General features: G+C 31.3%; 2 protein-coding genes across 3 annotated transcripts; one reads left to right on the top strand and one right to left on the bottom strand.

Annotated features, from left to right (window-relative positions):
* Nucleotides 1-18,900: 18,900 nt before the first annotated feature.
* LOC105128948 (MATE efflux family protein DTX1-like) lies at nucleotides 18,901-20,883 on the top strand. Of its 2 annotated transcripts, XM_011030807.1 has the most exons (2): nucleotides 18,901-19,261; nucleotides 19,328-20,883. In XM_011030807.1, the coding sequence occupies exons 1-2, from the start codon at nucleotides 19,126-19,128 to the stop codon at nucleotides 20,647-20,649; spliced, it is 1,458 nt and encodes a 485-aa protein (XP_011029109.1). In that variant the 5' UTR covers nucleotides 18,901-19,125; the 3' UTR covers nucleotides 20,650-20,883. The 2 variants fall into 2 exon arrangements, with proteins under 2 accessions (XP_011029109.1, XP_011029108.1); XM_011030806.1 differs by having other exon boundaries at nucleotides 18,901-20,883.
* Nucleotides 20,884-21,010: 127 nt separating this feature from the next.
* On the bottom strand, nucleotides 21,011-23,421 carry LOC105128947 (clp protease-related protein At4g12060, chloroplastic-like). Its single transcript, XM_011030805.1, has 5 exons — nucleotides 23,092-23,421; nucleotides 22,960-23,001; nucleotides 22,748-22,857; nucleotides 22,457-22,636; nucleotides 21,011-21,394 (listed from the first exon to the last, which is right to left on the bottom strand). Exons 1-5 carry the CDS (start codon nucleotides 23,316-23,318, stop codon nucleotides 21,234-21,236), a joined length of 720 nt encoding a protein of 239 aa, XP_011029107.1. The 5' UTR covers nucleotides 23,319-23,421; the 3' UTR covers nucleotides 21,011-21,233.
* Between the last annotated feature and the right edge of the window lie 593 nt (nucleotides 23,422-24,014).

Below are 24,014 nucleotides of genomic sequence, written 5' to 3'. Positions count from 1 at the left end.
TACCTTATTTCGAAGGAAATTCAAACCCCCAGTATCCCTATATATCAAGCAAAAGCGAACATTTTGTTGGAAATATAGTTGCCTGAGTCAATATGCATAATATTTGTGCACTTTAAAAATAAATTAATCCATGAATTAAAGGTCCCCCATTTGAAAATAATCTTGCGTCTAACAACATGCCACTTCTTTTGTCTCCTTCGCTGGATCTGCCGACTTTATTTTTCTTGGAAACTATTCAAATTATGTAAAGAAAAAACTATATAATTGAACCTGCTCACGTCCATGTTCAAGCTTGTTGGGTCAACGGAACCTCTTTTTAATTGAAATTTATGTATCATGATACACATTAATTATTACAATAATAGTATATAACTAAGCTGTTTACTCTAATTAAGATCTTAATTAATTCAAAGAACAAGAGAAACGAACAAATCACCAGCTAAAGGGTAGCTAGCTACTCAATTATTCTTGATGAGACACTATCCATGAATGAAGAAATGTTCCTCTTCAATAGTAAGGATACTGAAGCCTCAAATAATTAACCTTAGTAATTCACATGTAGATAAAAGCACCTAAATTTATTTTCAAAAAAAGAAGAAGAAGGAATACAAGTAGTAATTCACATGTAGATAAAAGCACCTAAATTTATTTTCAAAAAAAGAAGAAGAAGGAATACAAGTCCTACTATACATGTATATTTTCAAGAATACAAAGTCATATCCTAATTAATCCCTGTCGATAAGAATTTACACTTAATGTTGCCTTAATAAATAGGCCAATATATTATTCGATCAAATATACACAATACTATCCTTAATAGCAAATAAACACATGTTATATAGATTAATCTGCTTTGAGAATTTAATAATAACCTACATAGTCTTTTTTATATATATATAAAAAAGAAATAAAAGGAAAGAAGAAGAATTCTATATACACAAGTTAATCTACCTATATATACTTGTGGAGTATTTTAACAACACAGCCTTTGGTATGTTTCGTACAGCAGGGGCACCAGCAGTACTTGTGAGGAATTAATGTAATTAAACCCTAGATAGACTTGAAAGTGATACTCGCTTAATTCTAAACCATATATATCTCGACTCGTAAATAATAGCCTAATATATACTGCCTAATGCACTTTGATATCTCTGTCAAGACTTTCAAGCCGATCCACAAGAACAGAAATATTGCTCTATCCGAAGAATATCCTAGTTTCGACAGCGCTAAGAGCCCTTTCTTTCACGCATCAAAGTCTTCCTAATGATGCAGCAATTAACGAGAGTTCTAGGGCTATTAGAAATGAAATGCATCCTGTCAATCTAATTAATTTATTTTAATTAGTTGTGTGGGTGATACCATTGTCACAAGGCATGGAAACTGAGGTAGGCCTTGCACATGAATTTGATTGTCAACATTAAATCAAGCTGTAGAGTTATCTTTCCACAGAAAATGACAAATTAAAAATAGTCCACTAGCTTCATTGACATGGTTATGTGGGGTCTTAAAATCAAGAAAGGCAGGCTCTTACCTTGAGAACGAAGTTGTTGAAGATGACGTGAAAGCCTAGAAACCATCACAGCTTAATTTTTTCTCTAGTGACTTAAATCATATTTTAATCAAAGTCCAATTCATTAAAGAAATCAAATCGTTTAAAGAAACTTATCCTAACCAGGACCATCTTCGTTAAACAATTCAACCCATGTGAACGCCACCGAATCTGGAATAGTGTTGCACGATTCTAGGCTGTTGTTCCCTTTTGCTAATCACTCTCCAGGCCGGGACCATTATTAGTGACCTTTTCACATATAAATTAATCTCTTTATTATAGATCATAGATTAAGACTTGTTTTAGAGACTGAGAAAACGACAAATCGAGGCACGACCCATGTGAACGATGGCTATATATATCGATGTGGAATCTTGCTGGTAATTACTCCGTCCTGCTTGATCCAAGGTTAGCTTAACTGGTTTGACAGAGTTAATTATGGGTTCAAACCTTCGCTCCACGCTAATTTTTCTTGGTTCTTTGTTCAACATTTGACTTCATTAATCTCAGCGTTGAGAGAATTCCCATGTGACAATTCTGGAACTCAATTGGATTCAAGAGCCGTAGGTCAGATTAATTCGTCGTTAATTATATGAAGCATTAGAGATGATTTACTTGGAGTCATTATTTAATCTGTCATCGCACAAGAATATATGATTATTTTCAAAAGTAATTCACTTAGTTTATTTGATAGCTAGCTTTGCTTTGCTTTATTTTTCTTTTCAATTATTTTAGGAAGCATTCCTTCTTCTTTTTTCAACATTGATTTAATATCTTTATTCATAATAGAGTTTTTACTTCTCCATCCTCCTTTTCTTCCCCCCTAAAAAGTGACTATTAGCCTTAGTCGGTAAGGATTATTTCAAGCTTGTGGAAAAACTTTGAAGTCAAAGCGGATCACATATATATGACCTTCAACAAGTTACTTTCTAAGAAAAGAAAGAAATAAAAGGTTCTTAATTTAACTTGAAATAGAAAAAGGAACCTTCTGAGCTCCGTCCTTAATTAGGACTGGACTTTTTTTTTTTTTTGATAAACCAAGTGCATGGTCTTTTTTTTTTTTTCACCTTTTATAAGCAATTAGGACAGGAATTGATCTCCCTATTCCTGATGTCTACATCACTTTCTACCAAATGGAATCACTTTAGTTGCCACATATTAATTTGTCCCAGACTTACATGCACGACTAGTTACAAGGAATATTAATTTCTGAAAAGATAATGATATTGGAAGACCATATTATATTTTAACTGGAGAGCAATCAACAGGAAAACCAAGGATTAAAAAGTAATCTACATAAAATGTCAGGATAATGCTTATATTTTTTCACTTTGTTGTTTGTGCATGAAGCGAGAATATTTTTTTTCGATTGTCACATATATATATGTGTTATAATTATTTAGACATGATCAAGAGTATTACCTCCAATCTTTGTGGAATAGATTTATCTCAATTGATGAGCTTATTAATAAAATCCACATTGTACAATTGCATACAAAATCTAAACCCCAATGATTTTATATAATTAAGTGTTCTATTTCCTATGGAACTAAAATAATTAACTTATTGGAGTTTAATTAATGACCACTAGTTAGCTAGTATATATGTTAAAGAATGTCCGTACCATTAATCTTCTTTCGCTATCATTAGTTGTAAATAATATCTTTAACCTGATTTCCTTAAACTGCAAAAAACATTTAATAATAAGTTGCCCCTGCTTATGATATGTTAATAAGAACTATTTAATCTATGGAAATTATTGTTGTTTAATCCCAATTATTACACTATCAAAAAATAGCAACAATAAAATATTTTTCATCGGTAATGTCTTATTATAATTGCAACGAAATATTTTATGTCAGTGATTTCCAACGTAATTACTTATGAAAAAAAGTGTAACGGTAATTGAAGATGAGCCACCATCACAATAAAATAATTAAAAAAATATTATGTCGGTGATTTCATTAGTAACATGACACATCATTTTTTTCCAATAGATTTATCAATGGTATTTTCGATTGCAATATTCTCTTGAAAATTTTGTCAGTAAATTTAAAAGTGTTAAAAACCGACATCACCTCCATTCTCCCCCTCTTCTTCTTCTTTTTTTTCTTAAACTACAAAACAAAACAGCAGCCCCTCCCATTTGCTTCACCACAAATTAGCATATCCATATTGTATGAAAAATAACGAGGTCTTTATTTTAATGAATAATGATAAAGCTTTTTTTATTTCCACAGGGGGTTCATGCCAAGTCATCATTGATATAAAAAAATATAACAAACTTCTTAGAAGGCAAAGTTGAAAAGATGTTGCACCTCTGATACTATCAAGTAAAGAATTGTATGATATAATCTCATAGTATAAGGATATTGTATTTGGTTTTTAATTTGGTAAGCAAAAGTTTCTTGATTTTGGTATGATTCATAATTGGGTAAATCAAAGTATTTTACGGGAACTTTTCTTATTGGATCACTAACGTCTTCCGCCATAATGTAAATGTCATGCATATTGAGAAGAATATATTTGAAAATATTTTTAACATAGTAATGGATGTCGGAGAGAAAATAAAGGATAACATAAAAGATGAAATAAATATAGCTTTATTTTGTGACCGTTAGATTATGGAATTGCTTAATGATAGGGTATGTGTGGCAAAGCCCAAAGATATATTTTTCTTAGACAAAAAAAAAACAGAATTTATTTTGTGACCGTTAGAATATGCTTGAAACGTGGCTAGATTGATGATTTTGGAGGAATAAAAATTGTATAAAATAAAGAGTCATAACTTGTTCAACATTTATATAAGTACTTGTTCAACCTTAAAAAAAATAAAAATAAGACGCATGTTAAGGTTTCGATATGCGAGATTTATATTATTAAAGAAATTTATTGATGGGGTCACCTAAAAAAATAAAAAATAATAATAAATTATTCATTAACTCGTTGGTGTATTTGTTGCCCATATAACTTTACCGATAGAACTACTGATAAAATAAAAATTCATTAAAGAATTACAAAAAATTTAGGGAAAAATAGAGGAATGTAAACCAACAGATGGATTATTTGATCGAATGCTTTTCATCGATGATATGTTAAATATTGATGCAATCGCCAATATATAACAATATCATCGATGACTCTATTAGTGATGTGCTAACATGGCTTGTTATTGATGGATTTAATGACATAAGTTTTCATTGGTGATTTCAAACCTAGATATGTCAAGGCAATTCCTAGTTTTTGCTCGTTTTCTCTCCTACATTTAAATCCTCTTTGTCTCCCCATCAATAATCATCATTATCATTCTTTCTCCTCCAGACGATGTTCTCTCTCTCCTCGAGGTTTGATTATTTTTAAGTTATTGGACTCTATTATTGACATGTTATGTATTCTCCTTTGTTTTTTCATATTTTTCCCTTTTATATGTTACTTGTTATTCTTTTATACTTCGTTCTTTAATTATAATTGTGTTTTCTCACTTATTTGTGTTTGAAATTTAAAAATTCTTAATTTGAGGGAAGTTAGGGTTTATGTCAATCTTAGATCTTATATGAATTTATGATCTGAATAGACGATAGAAAGAATTTATTTTTTTTAATAATTACTACTAAGCAAATATACAATAAGTGTTTTTTTATTGATTTTTAGATATGATTTTGATTTTTGAGTAATTTAGTTAGTTATTTGAATAAAATAATTTGATTTTTGAGTAATTACATACATAAATTACTAATTTATTTTTTATTATTAATTAGCCTTAAAGTTAGTTGATAAACTGAAAAATAATTATTTTTACAATAATTGTTTAAAATTTGATAACTCATGTTGCTATATGTTATTTGCCTATAATAAGGATAACTAATTCAAAAATCATTTCATTTAACATGTGCTCAAATTCTTAAATTTAAATCTTGAAAGGGATGAGCTAGCTATTAATATCACATTTTTATTGAACTTGGTTTCAATTATAGGTTGAGAGGATAAGTTATGAATCATATATGAGCATTGTAATAATAAATATGGTAACCTTACAAATGTTATTATGTTTATAATCAAGTTTGCTTAAGTATAATAATTTTTAGTAGCTAATAACCTTTAAACCTTGTCCTAAAAAAAATCATAGTAGGTCTGTGTTTGGCATATGGGTGATGATTTGTTTTGTTGTATTTGGCTATTTGTATGTTTTTCAAATTTTGAATAAGGTTTATACAGGGGAGGTGCTATCAAAATTTATTTTAAATGAATAGACTTACTAAATTGAGAATTTAATTAAATATTCTTAATTATTGAGTTATATTATTTAGATACCAATGAAATGTTTAAGGTCGAAATGGACCGATTATGCATCTTTAAGCATTACTGTTCCTAACCCTACAATGCATTTAAATATCGATCATAAAGAGGCACTTGATACACATTCTAACATCGTAGGCTCATTGACTATAAGTCGCAAATCTAGCTTCTAAAGACCTATATTCTCGCAAGTTAATAACATAATAGAAGTTAGGTTCAAACATTAATAAAATTTATTTAATTCACACGTAAAATTAAATTAACTATTACATGTTTATATAGTCAACCATTGATTAATTGATTTTCAGGTTCACAAATATAGAAATCACACGAACAATAACATCAATGATGAAATCGTCTATGCAAGTCCCTTTATTTCAATGAAGTTAACTTAAAAGGCATATGGAATGGATGCCCGTGATTGAAGCTTGGTATGGTAATTTTAAGGCTATTATATATATAACTTGTAGTTATTAATTAAAAAAATTTAAAAACTAGTTATTTTACAAGAATGATTACACTGATATGTTTTAGTGGGACAAGGCAAACTCTAAGGTGGCAAGGCAAGTTTAGAAAATCACAACGCAACTAAGTAAGTTAATGTGTGAGGTTAAATTTTTTTTGTTGAATTGTATTCTTTTTTCATTATATATTTGTGTTTAACAAATTTCTAAACTATGTTATATGATTTATGGTATGACACACACACCTATGCTGAGAGATATACCGAGTTAGATGACTTTAAAAACTAGAAGAATTATATACCTCCCCACATCACTAAGAGAAACTGGAAAAGATATCTAAAGTTCTTCAAATCAAAAGCTTTTAGGAGGCGTTTACATAACGAGTCCTCAAACAAAAATAAGGAGACTCATGGTTCTATTAGCAAGTATACCGGCAGGTTGCTTTCTTTTTTTAATCATGCAAAGCACTTAGTAAGATAGCCTATTTTAATTTTAAGTATTTTTTTCTTAAAATGGTAGTTATTATTTATGATAACATTTAACTAAGATTTATTTTGCAGACTATACATCTTGGGCACGAGCTAACTTTGATTGAATTATATATGGAAACACATATACAGAGGGAGGATAAACAAAAAAAGGATATAATAGTTAGTGGACAGATAAGTTGAGGCATTTATTGTATTTCAACTTTTAAACCTTTTTATACATTATTTGGACTAATGTTTTGTTATCCATATATTTGACTTGTTGATTTTGTTATATAGGAACAATACAACACTGACATGCGTACCAAATACATAGAGGACCCTTTAACCTATCTAGAATATAATATGGAGTTGTGGTCAGATATTGGAGAAATCGGTGAATCCGATATGAATTGAGTTTATTGTATCTCTATAACTATAATCCGAGATATAAGGTAGGGCTGTAGTGTTTTAACTAGAGGAGAGAAAGTGTGAGTGATGATTATTATTGAAGAGAGAGGGGGGATTTAGAGGTAGGAGAGGAAATGGTGGAAAACTAGGAATTGCCTTGATATATTTAGGTTTAAAATCACCAACAAAAATTTATGTCTGTGAATCCATCAGTAACAAACCATGTCAACACAGCAATGATAGAGTAACCAATGGAAATTTTGAAACCATCGATGAATCTGTTAATCATTTAAAAAATTTATAAACTCTTTTTGAAACCTTCAAATCCACTAATGATTTTTCATCTATCAGTATATTCATCATTGAATCTAATATCCTAAATTCTTCAAAAAAAAAAATCTTTGCATTTATTCAATAATTTTATCTTCCATCGGTAAAATCTTCAAAGAATAAAAATTCCTGAATTCCTCTCAAACTCACTATAATTCTCTAATGATATTATTGTCCATCAATGATTGTGTTAGTATTTAACAATATCTATATACATTGTAATTAATTTTTACTATAAATTAAGAATATCAAATGTATTCTTCAAGTTAAATTTATTGTTTAATGTTGTTTAATATTAAATTATTTTGATAGCATTAAAAAAAAAATTAGTACACTAGTGACAGAATCACCAACGGATATAAAACTCTACCAATACAACATCTCAATTTTCCTAGAAGAATTACATAGAATTGCTAAGTGTTTTAATATAGATCGATGAAATCACCAATAGAAAATGGTTGTTGATGATTATGTCAGGTATCTATAAAAAAGATGTGATATGTTACCAACGGGTTATCTATCAAAAATCCGTTGTTAATATTTACTTATCAATATACCATCAGAAATTGGTCATCGCATATTTTTATCATCGATAATAATACTATATCGGTCTAACATTGTCGGTGATTAAATCAACGATGAAATTATTAACAAAAGTAAAATCACTGACACGACTCTAGTCAATGATATGAGTTCTATTGATAAATCCATCAAAAAGATTTTACAAATAGATAAACAACTTTTCTATTGATAGAATATTCAGTAGGTGTAATTGATTTTTCTAGTGGTGTTAAACCAAAGTTCAGAATTTGGAAAGTAGGAAGTCAATGTATATAATAAAAGGAATTATCTAGGCCGATATGTACATATATGGATTCCTTAACTTTGAGTTGGCATGTATAGGATCTTCATCGTAATAAAAGTATGAGTTTTTCTTTCTTTTTTCCAACATCTAACCAAACAGATCTCAAGTTATACAACGAGGGTGACAAACGCTAAAAGTCAAAACATTATTTCAAGAAATATAGGAATGTGCAGATATGGTTTATAATAATGATAACAATACTGTAAGAAAATATCACAGTTTTGTTTTGTTTTATGGAGAGATTATCAAGATGTAATGAGGCAAACCAATTTTCTTCTTAATCCAATAAAGATTTTGTCTCTTTAAAGAGATCACCAAGTTTGCACTCTCCAGCTAATAGGCCCAATAGGAATCAGGATCTTCAGGACAAATTTGATTTCTCCTTCTTCTTTTTTCCTTTCTTTCTTTTTGTCTGTTTACCCCATTTCTATTTCAGAATAATCCAATGAGTAACTCACTCATAAAAAAATATTCATCTGAAATGAGTTTGAGAATAATATCAACTCATTGAGGATAATTTGAGTGATCTGAAATAGATAATATTACATCACTTTTTGCAACCCATTTTTCATTCTTCATGGGGAAAGTTAACAGAGGATAGGTAAAAGTAACTGAAGCAGATTTGAATGCTATATTAATGTTGGACGGAATGACTTTGGGCACGCTAAAATTCTAGAATTGGAGCAACCCATAATGTTTGGTCTGTTTGCAGTGCAAGCATGGATAAAAAATCATTTAATTAATGAATTTTTTTTGTTTTTTTGCACTGATCTATCTAATATATATAATTGTGTTTTAAATTTTGGTTTGGTACAAGTTAAAATAACTTGTTTTGTTTTTTTATTTATGAAGACTTAATTTTAATTTATTTTACATATAAAAATCTATTCCTTATGAACTTTAATCAAACATATATTTTTTAAAATTTATTTTTTAAACTACAAATAAAAATATTTTTTAAAAACTTATTTTAAAAAAAAAACCTAATACAAAAGTTATTATAATACCAAACATTAATCTTCCATTTCTGCTTTTGAGTTATTTTGTAGCACTCGTTTATTTCAGTACTGTACTATCCAACCAAGCATAAGGCAGATGCACCTTTGAATCCACTAGAAAAATCTTGCAACAGAGCAATGATTGTTTCAATTATTAGAACAAAGACTCTTGCATAGCCATAAGTTGATTGCTACTAAATATGTTATGATTGTAATAAAACATCTGAGTTAAGAATTTGATATGCCCTAATTGCAATAAAACATCTCAGTTAAGAATTTGATGTCACAAATATTGTAAAAGCCTAAACCCTTGAGTTTTGTCATCATGGTATCAGACTTTAAATTATGCTTTAACATTGTTAGATAAACACTGATATTTAAACATGTTCATATGTTGCCATCATTGATTTGAACTCTTGGAAATCTTCAAGCCCATTTCCATCTTTGTCAACTCTTTTTATCATCAGAAAATATTCTTTAAGGTTACATTCCTTGTAAACTAGCTAGCTAGGCCAGTCAGCACCTTTGCAACTCCTTGGCTAATATAAATCCATTCTTATCAATGTCAAATATAAGAAAATCATCCATAAGTTCACCTTTTTTGCTGCCACATTCAATTATAGCTTTCATACATTCATGTAAGTCAATATATCTATCCCCATTTGAATCCAAGTCTCTAATCAATTTCTCAGCTTCTTTCTTGGTTGTGTATTTTTTTATGCCCTAAACGATCCCTAATTCACTTCTTGAATTAATGATATTTTTCCATCACCATTAGTATGAATGAGTTTGAACTATTACTAGCTGATTAGAAGCTGTTACATGGCCTTCCCTTGAGTTAACCATGCTAATACTACTATTGAACACCTTACTCTCTCAAATGAGGAAATGGGTATTGGTCATATGTTAACACGAGGGTACACCTAAGTTGTTCTTGCTTTAGCCATTTTATTTGTTGCCCTATTTTAAGAGAAGTTCCTATATTTAGTTACTTAGTATTATAGGCAATACACTGCTGCTAGGAAATACACTGTTGATGATCCATAAGACTAATGCTAAAGCTGAAAAGGTGTTGGACGAGGTAGGCAGCAGGGGTACTGCATGTAACAATGGTGCCGACAAGAGAACTCTTGTGAAGATATTCATAAGGTAGTAGATAGCTATGCAACTCATAGTGCAAGTAAGAGGCTCAACTTTAGTGGAGAATCTAGTAACCAAGTCTTTGAATTCTCCACGTAGACCCCTAAAGATACAGAGATTGAAGCCCTTCAACGCAATTGGTCATCCAGTGGCAATAAGTTTATCAAAAAGAGATTTGGCCTTCTATAAATAGACACTAATCGTGTCATCACATTGTCTTAGGTTTTAGATGTTGGGGAATTTGAACTAGTGATGTATTGATATTTACTCATAGGAGACTAAGCACACTGACACAATATTTAACATGGTTCGGCAAATCGCATACATCCATGAGAGAGTCAATATTATTAGAAATAGAGAAAGAATACAAAACACATGCATGGAGGGGAAGGATTACACCCACTCAAACTCAACTCCCAGCTTACACACACTGCTGCAATAGTAGTAGAGCTGCTACCCTTGGCAGCCCTTCTTTCTCTCTTATTCTATTACAAGTTGCACTTTCACACTCTCTCTCATTTTGCTTTCAAATAATACCTTTATTTATCGGTATCAATGGTAAGACAAGATTCACAAATCATGGCATGATTTGTGGCACCAATAGTGGCAACATATGGGTTGCATCATTTTTATTAATAGTGGTGTAACTACCATTATACCCTTTTGATAATGGTAACCCTACTTTTTAGGGTAAGCTACAAAGTTATTACCCATTAATAATAATAACCCAATATTAGAAAGACTCATGGAGTTGCATAATATGAGAATTAGATGGAAATACAAAAGCTTGCTTAAAAGTCTACCATATAGAAAATGAGGTATGGCAATTGGCAGCCAAGTGTAATAGTTAAGTGGACAAAGAAGATAAAAGAGCACTTATAATTAGATGGTCTTGTTGTTTTGGGGAATAAATGTTGGATTAGCGATAGGAATAACCAAAGATAATGATATAATATGAGAGGGAGGGAATGGTAGAGAACCATCGACAAAGGAGTAAACACCTTGGCCTATGAGATACAGTTTCATCTGCATCCTTCAATACAAGTAGTTGTTAAGACATAGTTTTAAAGAAATAACCTATTGTGTATAGGATAAAGGAACCATAAAATTGATGTGAGAACCAGAAGTAGAAGGATGTAAATCAACAATAAAATAAGCAGTTAGGAACTCACCAACAAACTGAGGAGTTGAATAAAGCATTGGTGCAGAGGATATGTAATATCTCATATCGAGAAAAGAGTGTCCAGAGTCAAGGCATATAAAAATAGTTGATACCTAATCTTATAGGACGTGTTTTAGGGCTTGTGGGCTGCTAAAAACAAAACCGTGAGATGTAAAAACCGGGTTGGGCTGAGTCATAACAGATAATATTCTGCAAAAGAGAGTAGGTTGAGCCTTACATATAGTATCAAAACCAAGGACCTGGCTTCCACGCCTCACGGTTTTACTCCCTCCCCATTCCCTCCCCAAGTCATGCTTATCAGGAGGAGAGACGTAGGTTGAGGTAGAGAAGTTCTCACACAAATTCTCTGCAAACCAGGTAGGTCTTCTGTCTTCCCTCACTCTCATTTTAATTTATTAGGTACTGTTCATTCTACAATTTAATTACCTAAGCTCTGTAACAAGCATGCGTGAATAGCTCATACACATTTGCAACTAAAGATTAAACCGATCAAGTTACTGGTCTGAACCAGTAATTAGGTTGGGCCGCTGGGTTTAGTCCAGCCTATATGGCTGGGCTAGACCTAGCCCTAAAAAAAAAAGATTGGTTGGGTCTGGGCTTTAGGCACACCCGACCCAAATTATGTTTGTTGAGGGTGTGTTTAGCCAAACACACCATTTTTCCATGTATTTTACCTCCTTCTGTTTTGATATTTGGCCAAACAAACTTCTTTTTTATATCAAAAATTATGAGAATATTTAAAGATCTTGGTTAATTTATCTATATGTCCCCTCGTATTTTGTTTTATTTTTTTCTTTGTGTTTTTTTTTTTTGTTATGTGTTTAATCTATTGATCGATAGTGTTAAAATATAAATATGTAGTGCAATATTTTTTTAGGCTTGTTTAAAACAAAGATTAAATAATAAAAATAAAAAAAAAAAGAATAAAGTATAGAAAAATCCTTCTTCAAATTCAATTTTCTGTGAAATTATTCTCTGTCATCATAGTTAGGAATATCGTATTTTTTTGGGTTTGTACAATATTTACTGATGTCAAAATTAAAAATATTTGTAAGAACTGTTCACTGATACTAGAATCAAGAACATGATAGGGAAAAAAAGGGAGAACAAATTCTTAGCAATTTTAGACAAAGTCAGCAATATAATGTCTTAGGTAGGACTCTTAAAAGGTTATAGCATTTTTTTTGTTTTTTGCATAACTACTCTCATACCATAGAATCTATGTTGAGTAGTTAGGGTTCCTAATGATCATAATACTAGGTGGCGACTCATTAAACAAGACATTTTCCCTCAAAGAATAAAATTCAAATATTTGTTCTTTTCGCTAAATTAATTTTTTTTAATCTTTCATCGTGATGTTCAAGTGTGATAGAAGTGAGTTCATTATATAATTTCCCTATATGTTGTTTATTACTAGTTCCTAAATGTCCTTTCCTAAGGAAGGATTTATTCATCCCCTCGTACACGAGCACGTCATATTTTATGACCACCTCTTCCATCCATGGTTATTTAATAACACATAATAACTAACCACCAAGAATCGTTGGGCTACACTGCTAACTGACATAAATAAATAAAAATAAGTAGAAACAATAAAAAAAATATATTACAGAATAAAGTCATCACACGAAAACTCTAATTCTATTTTTTTTAATTCAATGTTTTCTCTATTCAAAACTATATATTACATCTCTTCTAGGATGCCTATATGCTAAGAAAAAGTCCTTAACAAAGATGAAAATATTACAAATCCTTAATAATAGCTTTGGGATATTATTTGAAGGCTTTTTTGATATCCAATTACTGTAAGATTTTAACTTTATTAGAAATAGTTTGAACAAGAATTTAACTTAATTCTAATTTAAATTTATATCCATTAATATAAAACGGCTTATGTAAAAACAAAATCTCTTATATCAAAAGTGATCATTTAAAAAAACTCAACGATGTATTTTCCTTGATTGATACTATCCATTCAAACTTTTCTTTACTTTTTGCATTTGTGTTTCTTTAACTACATAAATAAGGTTCTGGATGGTAAGGGTGTTTTAAAAAACCAACCAACCAATTAAACCAAAAAAATCAAGAAAAAATTAATCAAAAAGACCAAACCGATAGAAAAAACTGAATAAACCAATTAAAAAAATAAAAAAAACCACCCAATCTGGTTTGATTTCCCTTTAAAAAAATTTAAATCGATTGAACCAGACCAAACTGAATCGGTTTAAAAAAAACATAAAAAGAACCATCACTAACCTTAAATCACTTTTCCCCTTTTCAGTCGTCACTCCTTCTCTCCCTTTCCGGTCTTCCCTTCCCCCTCCCCTTCCTCTTTTTCCCTTCCCAGCTACCCCACCCCTTCGCAACCCCCCTGGCTTATGTAGAAAGTCTGGGTTGTATGATAAAAATAAACAAAGAGGAGGATCTAGAAAGTGAGTGAATAATGGTCTATGCCAGACAATTAAGTCCAACAAGCGAAAACCAATACTAAACCCAAGTAGCTAGTTGCTTTTTTGACTGTTCTTATACCTTGAAGGTTCTTTTATGCCTGCTGATTGCTTTTCTTGAATTTATAAGTGGTTTCTGACTGTTCTTATACCTTGAAGGTTCCTTTATGCCTGCTGATTGTTTTTCTTGAATTTATAAGTGGTTGCTGTAATTAATAGCTCAGATTAATATTTGACGTTAATTTTTTATTTGATTTAGCTCAGTGATGAAGATTAGCTTATCCAAATACCACGGTTCAGTTTTCTAGTTTTTAATGCTAAAAAACTGACCCAAATCGAACAAAACTGATTCTCGGTTCGGTCTGAGTTATATTAATAAAAAATATTATTTTTCGATTCGGTTAAATTTTGTGGTTAAAACCAGACTATGAACACCCCTAATGGATGGTAAAAAATAGTGTGACATTCGCACACTAATTTTTATACATATGCATTACATTACATATTATGCATTATCAAGTTTTGCTGAGAATCACTATATTAATTATTTATGCATTATGAATTATATTCAAGATATTTAAAAATATAACATTCATAGTATAAAATATTTAAAGTATTTTATTTTTAATAGCTAGATAATATTATGAAAAAAAAACATAGAAGCCATTTTTGTCAAGCAATATTGTAGTTTTGTTTTTATTATTTATTGAATAGACTATAAAAAATAAAATCCCTAATCTATAAATTATGTGAATAAGAAGAAAAAAAACATTTTTATATGGTGTTTTGATATACGTTTGAAATCAAAGGTTCTTATACGTTGAGCAAACATCAAATATACCACGAAATCATTGGGAAATTATCAATTTTGCATCCAAACTATTTTTGTATCAGTTTTACCATTAAACTATTTTGATATCATTATATACTGTATATGTATTTCTAAAGTATTTGCCTGTAATATTATCATATTTTTTATCAAGAAATTATGGACTTAATTATTAAAAAGTTTTTAAATTTTTTTAAAAAACCTTTTTATAAATATTCCAAAAACTTAATCAATTATTCAAAATATAAACTTCACTACTAATCTACTTCGATTTTTTAAAATTTCATCGGTTAGCAACAGCATGCGGGACTTATTTTATATCTGAAAACAGACAAGAGCTGGATGCTCTTGATAAAAGAGAAGGATTAAATATAAAACACGAAATTGTTAGTGCCTTTTAAGTAATCGAAAGAAATGCCCTAGATATGGCTGCCCAGAAAACTTCTTTCGATTCCTCGTAGTTCAAACCCTTGCAACCCATTTAGCCACCTCAACCCGAAATGCCACCGAGGACCACAGCATTATTTCTCAGACCTTTTAATTAAATTCACTCTCTTTTTTTAACTTACCCATTCGGATTTTGAAGCTTCGTCGACGAAGATATTTACCCTTTTTTTAGCACAAATTAACTAAAATTTTAATTGATTTTAATACAAAAGAAGAATGTGTATACATTTTGAATCTTTTTTTTAATATCATAAAAAAATTTAATTCAAAATTAAAAAGTCAATGTGTATCTTCAATAAAATAAATTGAAAAGCATATGAATCAATAAATTAAAAAAAAAATGTTAACACTAACCAAAAACTAAAGTAAAGAGCTAAAAGATAAAGATATTTGATTTTATGATGGAGGATTTGTTTTATTTTTTATTGAAATATATAGCAATAAAAATGGATTTTTTAAGAAAAAATAAATAGTTTAAACTCTGTAAAAAGAAATGTAGTTATTAGTGTAAACCGTCTTTTTGTTATAAATGTACTTTTTAACTTTTTTTTATCTATGTCGTTTATTATATAAAAACTGCAAGTAATTAAAATCATTATAAAAACTTAATAATTTAAAATAAGGATACAAAAATAAATTTTAGTAAAAAAATTATATTTTAGTCAAAACCTGTTTCCTTTAATAATGTGCTCCTTTTAAAAAAAAATTAATCATAAAGATAGTTTTTTAAACAAAAACCAATCATAATCTTAAAAGCAAGTTTTAATAAGAAAACAATAAAATCAATGACTTTGGTGTGAATATATTTAAAAAATATAATAATAATAATAAACAACTTTCTAAAAATAAAATTTTAAAAAAAATATGCTTTTCATATGCATTTAGAAATTCATGCATGTTAGGTTGATATATATTTATTCAAAATATTATTGTTAATATTATTTAAAACTAATTGGGTAATTATTTAAACATCATTAAAATAAATTTAGTTATTGTTTGATGTAATTATAAAATACTAAAAGAAAAAAATAATGAGATAAAAAGAATTGAAGGGTCAGACATGCATGGGCTAAAAATAGGGATGATCTTTTTTTGTTCGATTCGGTTTTTATCAAAAAAATAACCAAACTAAAATTTTTTTAGAAAAAAAACAAAACCAAACCAAAATTAATTCAAACCAATCGAATTTAGTTCTATTTTTTAAAAACAAAAACCGATTCAAATCATTCTAGCTTTGTTTTTTTATTTGGTTTGATTTTTTTGTTTGAATTCGGTTTGGTTTGATTTTTTAGCTTTAGACTTATAAAATCAAAATCGAACTAGCCGGGTTTTTTTAAATTCTAATCAGTTTAATTATTATTTTTTATAATTCAATTTTTTTATTATTTTTTTTCTGATTTAATTGGTTTTTTGAATTTTTTGCTCAATGCTAACTAGAAGAATAGGTCTTCATGCTTGGCCCAAATCCTTGCACACTTTTCTTTCTTAAAGGGTGAACAACACTTGTATGCTTAAAATAAATAAAAAATCAAAATAAGTGATACATTGCTTACTACGGCAAATAATGCATCTTTTGTTTGCAATCTTTTCTAGTGATAAAAGGTAGTTACAAGGAAATTAGAATTCAAAATTTTGAACCCAAATACTCAAATTTCAACCTCTCTTTTTCCTAGAAACTTAAAAAAAAACTCATTGACCTCTATATCATTATTTCTAACAACAAAACTATTTTAATCGAACTTAAAATCAAATAAAATTAAGAAAATAATTTTCTAAGCTCTAATCTATTTTTTTACATCATTAAATATGAAAACCTATACTCCATTGAGTTTCTCTCATAAAGTTAAATCCAATGACACAAAATAAAAGTTATTGATGATCATAATTCAGCCAACTAAAAGCTTTCTTTTAATGAATTTTCTATGTATTTTCTCACTACTCTTATAAGTTTTAAGGACTTCAAGGGATGAAATTTTAAATATTTATAAATTGAAGAACTAAAATATAGATTTGTATACCTTTTAAACAATTCACATGAGAAAAAAATTGTTAAATCTTTACCAATATAATTTTTGGTTGAAACTCTTTCAGTTTTAATTTTTACAACCATAATTTTTTTCATATAAAATCAACTTATTATTAAACCTCGAAACACATTCCAATATTGCAGATACATGATAACATGCAAGATGAAAAGAAGTTGTTAAATCTTTACCAATATAAATTTTGGTTAAAACTCTTTCAGTTTTAATTTTTACAACTATAATTTTTCTCATATAAAATCAACTTATTATTTAACCTCGAAACACATTCCAATATTGCGGATACATGATAACATGCAAGATGAAAAGAAAAAAAAATGAAAAAAAAAACTTGTAAGGACTGAATTGATAGGAAATAAAGTTGGATGACCAAAACAAAATGGATCAAAACTCGAGGGATCTAGAACTAAAACTTCCTTGTTAAACAGTGTCATGAATAGTAAATTGTGATTGGAAAAATGTGGATTGCATAATAAAGGCCCAAACTTTTTTAGTTTCTTTGTTAAGAAGTAGGGACATGGAGGAATTATTTTTTCTGCGAGAATTTCTCCCTAACTAGGGCCAAAACACATCATACACAATGATATTTTGTGACATATAGCAAAAGATGGAAAACCAGCGTTTTTCAAGCCCTATGTTACAACTCAAATTGTAGAGAAAATTTGTTTTGTAAATTCTAAATAATATGGAATCTCTACTGAGAAAATAACATAATATTGTTCAAATAAGAACTAACCTAAACCAAATAAAATTTTAAAAAGAAAAAAATCTTAAAGTAACTAGAAAAATATCCATTAACATCTTATGGGTTAAATTTATATATAAAAGCAATCTCAACTGCCAACTAGATGATTTTATTTTAAAAAAAAACTTGGGATATCTAAACTAATTTACATGTATTATAACTAATCCTCAAATTTATTAAATATCTTGTAAATTCAGCAGATAAATAAGACATCATAAACAAAAAAAATTAAATCCAGGTGAGACAAGAAATTCCTTATCAAAACCACTACATCGCGATCTCAAGTGCCTGATTCTTGCGTGTAAAGTATGTTGTTTAAATTTCAGCTGATTAAGAATTGTGTCGGAAGTGCTAAGCGAAATTCATCCTTAATCTGATGATATAATTTTATACAAGGCAGGAGGAATAGGTCTCGAGTCAAAATTAGCGTTGATTAATTACAGTACTAAAAAGCTTAATGAACATATCCAAGTTTTTAAGGCATGATTGGCAAGTAAAATCAACATACAGACCAGTTACTAGATTTTTTTTGTCAGCTAGCTTAGGAGGGAATTCATTTGGCAGTTACACAGTGCAAGCGCGATCAGCAATCCTCTTAGTCTTTAGCTTTTTCATGAACACCAAATTGAAAACATAATCTTACATGTCTGAAAGGATATCTGTAACTGTAAGCATGATTTGGCTTTGCATTCTCATCACACACTACTAAGAATCCACCACCCATTTCTCTTCCTTGATTGGTCTTTATAAGAAGCTTCATCTTGTTCCTCCTTTAGACACCAGAAGCTTCACGAAAACCACGCACTAAGAAAATATTTATCCATCTTATATCTAAGGAGCACAAAAATATCTCTCTCGTCAAGAAAATTATATGTTTGGTATAAGCCCACCAATCCATTTTGCCCAACCATCATGTCTCCACCATCAAAATTTGAAGAGAGCCCTATTCGCAAAACCTCTCAACCTCCACCAATATCTTCACTTACCACCCGAATATGGCCGGCAAATCTTATGCAAATGATTCTTCAGGAAATAAAAACACAAGGAGGTATAACTCTGCCCTTGTTGGCAATGAATTTGACATGGTTTTCCAAAACAGCCATCACTTTTGCTGGCAGGCTTGGAGAGCTCCAGTTGGTTAGCGGCACTCTCGGGTTCACTTTTGCTAACGTCACTGGCTTTTCTGACTTGAATGGGCTATCCGCTGCCATGGAACCTCTCTGTGGTCAAGCTCATGGGGCTAAGAATTTCATGCTGCTACACAAGACCCTCCTCATGGTAATATTCTTGTTGCTATTAGCAACCCTGCCTATATCTTTCTTGTGGCTTAACGTGGAAAAAATTCTAATCGATTGTGGCCAACAAGAAGTCGTTTCGCGTGTTGCAAAGAACTACCTTTTCTATCTCTTCCCTGACTTAATAATCACCTGTTTGTTATGTCCTCTTAAAGTCTATTTGAGCTCACAAAGTGTAACAGTTCCTATAATGTTTAGCTCAGCTTTGGGCCTAGCTTTTCGCATCCCGATCAACATCTTAGCAAAAGCCAAGGGTCTTGAAGGGGTGTCTATGGCAATATGGATAAACGATCTTATGGTCGTGATTTTACTTGTTTCATACGTGTTGATGATGGAAAACAGGAAGGGAGGGAATTGGAAGGAGGGAGGGTGGTTAGACCAGGGCGTTCATGACTGGCTCAGGTTGCTAAAACTTTGTGCACCATGTTGCCTTACCACCTGCCTTGAATGGTGGTGCTGGGAGATCTTGATCTTGCTTACCGGACGACTACCAAATGCCAAGCAAGCAGTTGGGGTGATAGCAATTGTGCTAAACTTTGACTACTTGCTTTTCTCTGTGATGCTATCACTAGCAACTTGTGCTTCCACTCGTGTGTCGAATGAGCTTGGTGCAAATCAAGCAGGTCGTGCTCACCAGTCAGCATATGTGTCTCTGGGAGCAAGCACCATTTCAGGTTGCATAGGTGCCTTGGTGATGATAGGTGTCAGAGGTGTTTGGGGGTCTGTGTTTAGCCATGATCAAGGAATCATAAAAGGTGTAAAGAAGATGATGTTGCTAATGGCTTTGATTGAAGTAGTAAATTTTCCTTTAGCAGTTTGTGGAGGCGTCGTCCGGGGAACTGCTCGGCCATGGTTGGGCATGTATGCCAATCTTGGTGGGTTCTGCTTGCTAGCCTTACCAATGGCAGTACTCTTAGCCTTCAAAGCAGCACTAGGGCTCGGTGGGTTGTTGGTAGGTTTCTTGATTGGATTGGTCGCGTGCTTGATGTTGGTGGTAGTATCTGTTGTGAGGACTGATTGGGAAGTAGAAGCTGAAAAGGCACAAAAACTGGCGTCCTGTGACGTGCAAGAAGTGGACGTTGAAGAACGCGTGAATCACCGAACCACGGAAACAGCTGATGGTGCTGAAGTACGAGAATGACTAGAAAACGTTGTCTCGTTTCGAGCATCCCCCTAAATGCTGGACTTCCTGGTATAATCGAAAAGGCATGACACAACTCTCTAAGGAAAAATTACAGCGAAACCAAACTCAATTGAGACAACTCCCCAATGGGACTTTCAAAATTCAGGATTCCTATCCATTTTCATGCCTTTTGGTAACTCAAAGGCATCATTTCATCAATTCACTGTTCATGAATCACTCCAAATTTCAATTCCTGGTAGCTTCAGTTCTTATATGGCCAGCCATTTACGATTCTGTCTTCAGATAGTTTCATCAAATCATGAAATGGGTCGTAAGAAAGGTTTCTGAAGCCAAAGATGAAAGTCGAACATACACAAGATTCAATATAAAAGAACTCCTTGTTTCCAACATTCAATGAACATATCTGTGCAAAATACAACTTACAAAGCTCACTAAGGATAAGATGCCAACTTTTGTTAGTTACTGAAACGACTCTTTTGTGCAGCCATAAATGACAGGGTTTTCAATTTCAGTCAAAAGGCTCAAACTGCCATGTCCAGTTACAAAAATTGCATCGATGGACATCATGAACATTGAAGGTATCAACCATCTATAAACCCAGGTCCAGAAGTTGAAGCCTCCAGTTCTTTAGCTTTCTCATCATTAAAGCCAAGGACAGCCAGTATCTTGTGGCCGGGGCATTCCACTTCTGACCAAATGCCTAGAAGCAGATCACTTGTTGTAACTTCCCCACCACTATCACCTGTAAATTGAAAGATACATCGATGAAAAAAAAATTAAAAGCTTTCTGCATGGTGCATCAGCTATTTGTCTCCCTCTATTTTGGATAATAGTTCCCAGCAAAGTTTGATTCAAGAAAAAGCAGGAACTAAACACACACCAACAACATGCTTTGTTACATCAGCCAAGAACTAAAATTTGGACAAGCAAAAAGACAAAGCCAAGTAGGTATAATGGAGCTCAACCAGGAACTCGGAGAATGTGAATATTTTTCAGAACAGTGCAGTTCTTCCAATATAGGAAGAACGGCACTCAAGAATAAATGTAAAATAGTATATTGATTATATGTAACAGGGAAGAAATCCATATAACATCCCAAACCTACAAAGATATAAAGGGGTGTTAGATGAGCGGATTCTAATAACAAAAGCCATGTATTTGTTGCCATTAGAGAATCATATAGATTTTCTAGTTTCTTAGCATATTACACGATAGTCAGACTCAAAGGTAAAAATCCATAACTTGTAGAAGGGGCAACCAAACAGCAAAATATTGGAACAATGACAATTCACACATTTGTGCATGACATCACTTTTCTTTCAGCACCATAAACATACTACAAAATATCTTTGGCAGCTGCTGCAAACATCATGAGTCTCGGTGAAGTCTTGGGCAGTGGCGTTAGGAAGGTTGCATTGGAGATCTCAAATATAAAGATTTACAAAACTAGGGCCCTAAAAAGGAAGAAACCATAAATTACTTTTGTTAACCATGAAGTTTACAAACCACTACTTTAAAGGATGTCATTAAATCAAGGAGCAAAGGCAACAGTCAATCACACATGATGCAAGTGTGATAACAGCATGTGGATCACAAATTTCAGAGACTAGTTCTCACAAATTCATTAGCTTGGCTAATAAGCGCACCCTTCTGAGAAATTTTGTTTGCATGTTCTTTGTACTAGCAACTGAGTTTCCATGGCATCCTACAAAAACTAAGGATTGCATTGAAAAGATATTCATTGATATAATATTTCATATTGAACAAAAACCAACCAAACACAGAGCAAATTATCAGGACTTACCAGATTTTAGTTTATGATCAAAAGCCCAATCGAGGACCTTTTGAGCATCATCAGTCAAGGGAGGCCTCTCAGGAGGGAAATAGTACATGTCAGCCTTGCCAAGCACCTTGATAGTTTCTTCACGTACTTTGAAAACAGTGATTCCATTTGCCCACAGGTATTTCGCAGCTACACTAGTCCCTGTGACTCAAAGAAGAACATTAATATAACAACAAAACAGCAAATGGCTAGGGGCTCAAAATTAACGATGCAAATGAATAGGAACATAATTTAAAAAAAAAAAAAAGGCACCTTCAATCAAGATACCCAAAAGAAGAGCCTCAGTGCCAGTAGTTGCAAACTTGAGTTTCCTAGCTTCCAATTCAGCCATAGTAAATGCCTTTATAGCCTTCCATGACCACCTATATTTCCACTCACACCACCAAAAAGAAAACATCAAATTTACCTTAATTCCAGCAAACCCACTAACTAAAATATATTCAATCATTAATTCATAGACTCACTTGGGAACTTTCTCACCCGAAGAACCAAATCTCTCTGGCTTCCTGAAAAAACCTGAAATTGCAATTTAGTCGACTAAATATTAAAGAAAAGAAAACGAAAAAGGAGAGAGAGGAATTAAATGGAAAAAATACGCAGTAGGGAGGCTGGAGAGGACAGTGGCGGAGATGGGGAGGTGGGTGGACAAGCGGGCGGTTAAGATTTTCCGTGAAAATGGTAATGAAGTGAAGGAATTAAGAGAGTGAGGAGGTACTATTAGAGAATTGGGTTGTGTTATGTGTTGGTGCCGTTGACGATTGAGCGCTTGTTGGGCTGTTGTCGATGATGGATTTGGAAGCTTTGTGAAACAAATTGCTGCCATTTTCTTTAAGACAACACACGCCCTACCTCTTTCTCAAACTCTCTGTTTCGGTTTTTTTGGACTTTAGATAGAGAGTAGATAGGGAAAAAAATGGTAATGTTCTTCGACGACGTCGTCTACATTTGAGACTGCAATTAAGTTGGACAAACCTGGAGGCTTTTCGCCCCGACTTACCCAAATTGTGGCCCAATTCTACTAAGAAAAAACATTGTTCCCAATTTAAATTTAAAAAAAAAACATTAAATGCATATTTAGATTTTACTAGTTTATTATTGTGGCCCTAAGAAAAAACAATGTTGGCATTTTAAAAAAAATGCATATTTAGATTTTACTAGTTTAGTTTAATAAAACAAATTTAAGTGTAAAACATATTCCTATAAAATAAAATTCTTTAATGTTGTTTCTAAACTCATCCCAATAAGTTAATTTAAAATTTTTTTTCTGACCTTCTTGTCTAATTTATATTTTTATTAAATTATATAAAAATTATTTTGATGTAACATAGTCAGCTTGATAGGTCAAGAGATAACCTAAATGATCGATAAAAAACATGATTTATTTTTAAAAAAATTAATATAATATTTTTTTAATATTAAAATGATAGCATATTAAATTTATCGAGGCTTCATTGTTTAATATGTTAAACCTGCAACTTGGAACATTGATTTCTTTAAATTTAAAAACTGTATTTTGTAC

Source organism: Populus euphratica, unplaced genomic scaffold (genome assembly GCF_000495115.2).
Source record: "Populus euphratica unplaced genomic scaffold, PopEup_1.0 scaffold48.1, whole genome shotgun sequence".
In the NCBI taxonomy this organism is placed as follows: Eukaryota; Viridiplantae; Streptophyta; class Magnoliopsida; order Malpighiales; family Salicaceae; genus Populus; species Populus euphratica.
This window is presented reverse-complemented; position numbering and strand designations above follow the sequence as displayed.

Bases quoted from the DNA above. Each gene is read 5' to 3' on its own strand.
- LOC105128948 (XM_011030806.1), top strand. From the start codon at position 19,126: ATGTCTCCACCATCAAAATTTGAAGAGAGCCCTATTCGCAAAACCTCT.
- LOC105128947 (XM_011030805.1), bottom strand. From the start codon at position 23,318: ATGGCAGCAATTTGTTTCACAAAGCTTCCAAATCCATCATCGACAACA. The intron at 22,637-22,747 runs GTGCCTTTTTTT...TTTGAGTCACAG, and splicing joins TTTGGGTATCTTGATTGAAG to GGACTAGTGTAGCTGCGAAA. The intron at 21,395-22,456 runs GTAAGTCCTGAT...TTCAATTTACAG, and splicing joins TGATCATAAACTAAAATCTG to GTGATAGTGGTGGGGAAGTT.